The sequence below is a fragment of the Cetorhinus maximus genome, chromosome 3, assembly GCF_964194155.1.
Source record: "Cetorhinus maximus chromosome 3, sCetMax3.hap1.1, whole genome shotgun sequence".
Lineage (NCBI taxonomy): Eukaryota > Metazoa > Chordata > Chondrichthyes > Lamniformes > Cetorhinidae > Cetorhinus > Cetorhinus maximus.
Window position 1 is genome coordinate 99446578 of NC_135881.1, and position 7152 is coordinate 99453729.

A 7152-nucleotide genomic window follows, 5' to 3' on the forward strand; every position below is an offset into this window, starting at 1 on the left:
AATACTGAAGACAGGAAGAATGAGGGATTGTGGATTGGAAAATACCCAATTGCTGTTGTTGAAGTGGTACCAGAGCCCACCAGACTGTATAAAGCGATCAGAGAAAGAAGTCTCAGGACTCTGTGCCATCAGATCTGTCATGACCTTAATGAGAGAGGGTTTGTAGATGTGTGCCTTGTCGGTGGCAACTGTGTCCGGGAACTTCAGATGAAATGCGATTGCTGGTGAATGCGACTCAAGGGCCAAAATAGATGGATGAGAAGTGGGAGATCCTACAAAACGAAGGCTAAGTTGGAAAGATTGTGAGACTGCATGTGATCATTTGTACGGGAAGTAATGAGCGTGCTTGTAACTACATGAGGCATATCTCTAAGATAAAAGCAAAACACTGCGGATGCTGGAAATCTGAAACAAAAACAGACAATGCTGGAAAAACTCAGCAGGTCTAACAGCATCTGTGGAGAGAAAAAAAGAGTAAACGTTTCGAGTCTGTATGACTCTTCAGAGCTCTGAGGAAGAGTCATAAGGACTTGAAACATTAACTTTTTTTTTCTCTCCACAGATGCTGTTAGACCTGCTGAGTTTTTCCAGCATTGTCTGTTTTTGTTTGAGGCATATCTCTATTGTATCGACTATTTAAAGTGAAATTTACCTTTTCATTTGAAATACCCTTTGCCTATTAATTAATGTTTGAATTATTTTGACTCCAGTTGGTTTGCTACAGTAAAAGTTTTTAAAAGTGAAATCCTACCCAGTGGTTTTCTTTCCATGGATATCGTGGGGATTTCTTTCTTTTTAAAAAAAAAGGTTATCGGTCTCTACGGGGATCATAACACACTCTTGAAACATTGCTCACGTGGCTGGACATCGCAGCGTGCAATTTGCCAAATACAATTAAAATGTAAGCATTTTAATCTCTATGTAAGGTGAATGAATGATTGTGTTTTCTTATTTTACCCTTGAGGGATATGAGATTGATGTCAATAGGAGCCGGTGCAGATGAAGTTATGCTGTCCATCATATGCAAGTACATGGGGACCCTTCCTGGAAAGAATTGACTGATTCAGATATCATAAAATTGATCACCAGGGACAAGAACAAAACAATGTTCTGTTGCATTAATCGCTTTTGTGACATGGTACCATTTTGGAAAATGGTAACATACAGAAGCATATCTAGCTTTGTAGATATCTACTGCCTAACATGTCTTTCTGTGTTATAATTATTTTGCCTTGGAGAAACCTTATTGTCAGCAGACATAAAATAACCAATCATTTGTTTAAAAGCATAGAAGAATTTTGGAAGTTGAATGATGAATGATTATTTCAATTTTTATTTAGTACTGGTTTAATGTCTGATGTAACATCACATCTAAAGAGGTGAAAAGACTGGGATTACTCTCTTTTCAAAGTACTGATACCCAGCTCCCAATATTTACCTTTCTGATTCGATACCAAGAATGAGAAACTTATGAGGAAAGACAAAAAATTATATCCCCCTAGTACGGAACAATCTGCAGAGTTTTAACAGATTTTTTTAAAATTAGGAACATTTAGATAGGGTGAAATAGAAAAGGATTGTTGCTTCTGGTTGGGATTTCATCTATTTAAAATCTTCAGTCAAGTGAGGGAGACATTAAGAGAAATGTCATTAGGCAGAGAGTTCTCAACTTATGAGATGCTTTGCTATAGTATGGCATAAGTAGATAAATATGTAAACAGAGAAAAACTCAGGGCATGGAAAGAAAGGGATTAGTTTTAAATTACTCCAGGTAAGAGCCCACAAGTGACAATAGACCATTTGTCCCAATGTGCTGTAAAGCTATATGGTCATATGTTACCTATTATACAATATGTGGGATTTTGTAATCTCATAGACTTGCTGCACTTCAGGTACTCTTCAGCTTAAACTCTGTGATACATGTTCAAGAGAGCCTGGACTTGTACCAGCATGACTATATTCACTTTAGTGAGAGTTAGCAATTTAAAACACCTGACACTCAATCCAGTGTCTTCCAACCTTGGGGAAAGACACATACTACTACTGGGTCAAGCAGCTCCAAGGCCAGACCCAAATTCAGACGGCAGTGAAAGTGAATAGAGTAATTCTGAGACACATACAACATGAAGTGGCTGAACAAGGGTGATAGTTTGATATTGTGGATCTTTGTGAAGCTAGAAATGGCACAAGCCTCAAGCTACTAAGGGAAAGCTGTGGGAAAAACCTTTTACAGAAAATGCTCACCTCAGACTTTTACACCATTTAAACTAGTTTTCTCACACCACAGATTTTTTGAAACTCGCTGTTCAGACATAAAATTCCTGAATCTATGACTCAAATTTTATTGCCAAAGTTCTATTGAGATCTGCCATTAAATGGAATTCCAGCAGCTGGGCGAGGTAATGACTGGGAACAATATGGCTAAAATTAAACCCATGAAATCACTGGTAAAACATTTTTTTGAGAGCAGTGGGAGCAAAAGTTTTGAAGGGTCTGTAATCAGCACTTTTGTTATTTGACAAAAGCTGAATGTTTACCATTAATAGTTTAGGTTATTACTTTAAGGTCTTAGAACTGGTAACCTAACTGGCTTTATGTCTGATTTTGGTGTATCATTACACTTTATAATTTTATGTAATATTGATTGATATATGTAACATTGCACATCATCAATTATTATGTGTAAAAATGTATTAGTTGATCACCCACGATATGTTCATGAGCAAAAATTGTAAAAGTGAATAGCAGCAGTGGATGGAATCTCCACTATCCAACCAAAAAAATGATAAATTTATGCACAATAAAACATTGACATTTTCCTGATCCTACTAGCAGCACCAAATAAATTCCAATTCTTGATATAATTCAGTAATGTTTGTTTGTTTCTTTCTTTACTTTCAAGTAGCACATAAACATAAAGCAAATTATTAATTTAAAATAGTAATATGTACAATCTCCCCTTTGTGGCAAGTAAAAACTTGGTATGAATAATACAATTCTTTTGGCTTTGAACTGATTAGTTACTTTCAAAAATGATTTTTTTAAAGAGAAACTAAAAACCCCAATGCAATCTAAAACTGATTGAACAAAACCATATCATTTATTTCACCTTCCATCTGATTTGATATTGAACTTGGTAGTTTAACTTACTTCTAATTCACTATTCGGACTCTGCTGTTCACTAATGATTCGTCAGTCTGATTGGTGAAGGAGATTGTTTGCCCTGTTCACACGGGTCTCAGATTCCCTTTCGAGGAAGCTGCACCATTTGGAGCTTTCAGTGAAAAGGTGCACGGAAAATATATTGGCAAGGGCAAGTCAAATATGCTGGGTGACATTCGTTCTCCGCTTACAGTAAATTCTGACCATTTTATAAATGCAGCAAAGGAAAATATACAACACCATTCCCTCTGCTGTTTAGGGAAAAGGTTACTGAGACTGAAATGAATTCTGACCCATTTTTGTGTGTCAACAGCTACAGACACATTCCTGGGCTGGGAGGCTTGAGGCTCACGCTAAATTGGGCCTTGGGTCTGATTTGAATACTTTGGGCAACTATCTCTAGAGACAGTTTGTCCATTTTCAAAGGTTTGGAGAAAAGGGTAGCAAGTAGCCCTCAGGTAAGTTCTGAGGGGGAGCTGAAAGTGGAGCAGCAGTAGACCTTGGATAGCTCAGGAGCCAGGAAGAGCAGCCCTGCACCTGGCTCCATATCAAGCTTTTTAAAAAAATGCTTTTTTTTGGTGACAGGTATAGAAGAAGAACAAAGAAAAGTACAGCACAGGAAAAGGCCCTTCGGCCCTCCAAGCCTGCGCATGCGGTATGTTTTATATCTTGGACCAGTGAAAATATGGCACTAATTTCTGTGTGTTTAACAGGCCTTATTTACAGTGCTTCAAAATGTCTACTCCATGATTCAACTCTGGCTTCCAGCTGTTTCTACAGCTTTGTTTATTTTTCCCTTGAGTCCACAGCCAGGCTTAACCAATCAAGCACAGTGAGCATCAATAGTAAACAGACTCTCACAATCAAACAAAGAACAATTGAACACTACGAGTGAAACTTAATAAGAGTATAGTTCCTGAAGCTGGGAGCAGGAAGTAGGCACCACTTTCGCTTACTTGTCGGAAGCTGCAAAGCACACAATCACAATCCAAATATTAAGTGCATAGAGCGAGCACATGTCCCATGTGCAATCATGTGGCAAAGACAGCTCTCAGCAGCCTGCCTCCTCACCAGCTGCTGATGTCAGGGTTGTAACAAGGTGTAGGGATCGTAAAAGAAAAATTGAGAAGTCTTGAGGGAAGAATAGTGGCATGGGAGCTGAGATACTGTTGTGGTATGCACATGTACATAGATATCACAATCTAGTTTGTTCACCTGACTATTATGTACATTTGTTGCAATACCCTTCTTTGAAGGACATATAGTACTGCATTCTTCATTTTTGGCAGTTGTTGCTGACTGAAGGAAGCTGAGGGACATCTTACCTATGAAAGCAGCTATGTGGTGGGGTATTAGAGGTTATTTATTGGATGGTAATGTGTGTGGTGTGATTTGTATTCTGAATGGCAATGCAACATGGCTCCACATGCAGTATCACTGTTCATGCAATCATTGGCCTTAACAATTTGGGCAAGGAGCAAAGAGATAGTTCATGATAGCTTCACTGACTTGAGTTTCAGTGCAAAGCCAGCATCTTCGGAGGAGTCATCTCTTTTCATCCCATGTGAAAACAGTCCATTCCCCTTGGTCCTCTAGGGGTAGAGAACATGTGTAGTGAAGTAGCTGCAAATGGAAGCTGGCAGAGGTGGGCGCACAATTGGAACAGGCAAAAGTTTGCAGGTGAGGAAATGGTCAGGTAGGTGCATCATTCTTGGTCAAAACAATTGAAGATATGGTTGTCTCTGACAGCTTTGGCACGTCTCACTGTGGCCCTGGCGTCCAGGAGAGCTGCTGTGAAATCTCTGTCGCCCCATTCATATTCCTGCCCATCATCCTCAAGTGAGGAGGTTAGCAGCTCCTCCATGTCTTCGATTGGCAATTCTTCTCCCCTTTGCAATGCCACTGTGAGCAAGCTTTTAGTCACCATCTTGATATATAAATTTGAGGCTTTGTGGTTTGTTATGAGCAATTGAGGTGGAGTGAACTGGCTCCCCTCTATTCAGCTTCCTCGGTTGATTGCAACAAAGGTTTGTTTCTTTTTTGCAAGGATATGCCTTTTCCAAATCCAAATGTATTTAACTGTTTAAGCTGTGAGCAATAAGAGGCCAATCAAAGTTTTCTTGAGTTAAAGAACCAATAAAACCAAAACAAATAATAAAAATGTGACATCAAGCATTTGGCCCTCATGCAGTCATTTGAGCCACACACACATACACAGGTATCACAGATAAGTGAAGTTAGAGTCCAATAAAAAATATTAAAAGAATATATGGTTAAGCGTCCTTTGATTGTCCTTGAGGCCTAGATTTTTAAACATTGCAGCCAATTTGGATTAGCTAGTTTTGAGGATGCGATCAGATGTAGAGGATGTTGTAATTATTATGAAATCTCGGTGCACTGGTAGATTTCTAGTAAGGTTGCCTTTCGAACCAGGTAAAACACTTGTTCCAAATGAGAGGTGGAGGGAGAAAGAGAGAGACCTTCTAGCTTGTCTCTTCTGCTGAGGCCTTTCTTGTAATCTCTCTACAGTGGATGCAGCCTGGCTTGTTATACTTCACCCATTGTATTTCCAAGGGGTTTTGGGTGGGTCTGTCTGGCAGCCATTGTTTCAATATCCTGCATTTTAATGTTTCTTCCTTCGACAGTGATGAGTTTCAGTGGGTCTCCAAATTGTAGGAAATGTCTCTCTCTTCACACTCCCCTGAGGGTGTCTTGTTTGCTTTTTCACATTCACCTTGGAAGGTGGCCTTGCATTTTTAGGTAGTTTGTTCTGTCACATTTCAAATTGCAAAATTTCCAGTCAGTTGAAAGTTGATAAGTCATACTTTCAAAAATAACGGCGCTGTGGGCCAGCAGCAGAATTGCACTCGAACATAATCTTAACCTCATGGTCTATCATTACCATCAAGCCAGGGGATCAATCCTAGTTCAATGAAGTGTGCAGGAGGGCATGCCAGGAGCAGCACCAGGCAAACCTAAAAATGAGACGTCAACCTGGTGAAGCTATAACACAGGACTACTTGCGTGCCAAACAGCAGAAGCAGCAAGTGATAGACAGAGCTAAGCGATCCCACAGCCAATGGATCAGATCTAAGTCCTGCCACATCCAGTCGTGAATGTTGGTGGACAATTAAATGCTTACTGGAGGAGGAGACTCCACAAATATACCCATTCTCAATGATGGAGGAGCCCAGCACATCAATGCAAAATATAAGACTGAAGCATTTGCTACAATCTTCAACCAAAAGTGCCGAGTGGATTATCCATCTCGGCCTCCTCCAGAGGTCCCCAGCATCATTGATGCCAGCCTTCAGTCAATTTGATTCATTCCACATGATATCAAGATACGGCCGAGGGCACTGGATAATGCAAAGGCTATGGGCCCTGATGATATTCCGGCAATAGTACTGAAGACTTGTGCTCCAGAACTTGCCGCACCCCTAGCCAAGCTGTTCCAGTACAGCTACAACACAGGCATCTGCCCGGCTATGTGGAAAATTGCCCAGGTATGTCCTGTACACAAAAAGCAAGACAAATCCAACCCGGCCAATTACCGCCCCATTAGTCTACTCTCGATCATCAGTAAAATAATGAAAGGGGTCATAACAGTGCTATCAAGCGGCACTTGCTTCACAATAACCTGCTTACTGATGCCCAGTTTGGGTTCCGCCAGGGCCACTCAGCTCCTGACCTCATTACAGCCTTGGTTCAAACATAGACAAAAGAGCTGAACTCCAGAGGTGAGGTGAGAGTGACTGCCCTTGACATCAAAACCGCATTTAACAGTGTGGCATCAATGAGCCCGAGCAGAAATGGAGTCAATGGGAATCAGGGGGAAAACTCTCCACTGGCTGGAGTCATACCTAGCACAAAGGAAGATGGTTGTGATTTTTGGAGGTCAGTCATCTCAGTTCCAGGACATCACTGCAGGAGTTCCTCAGGGTAGTGTCCTCGACCCAACCATCTTCAGCTGCTTCATCAATGACCTTC

The 7152-nt window shown here is 40.6% G+C and overlaps 1 protein-coding gene across 1 annotated transcript in view; it reads left to right on the plus strand.

Annotated features, from left to right (window-relative positions):
• Positions 1-2864, plus strand: part of LOC144678812 (putative acyl-CoA dehydrogenase 6) — a 98700-nt gene extending 95836 nt beyond the window's left edge. The window contains exon 9 of the mRNA XM_078538755.1: positions 965-2864. Within this exon, the coding sequence (XP_078394881.1) occupies positions 965-1058 (94 nt within the window). The 3' untranslated portion in view covers positions 1059-2864. The remainder of the gene's footprint in view (positions 1-964) is intronic.
• Positions 2865-7152: the final 4288 nt, after the last annotated feature.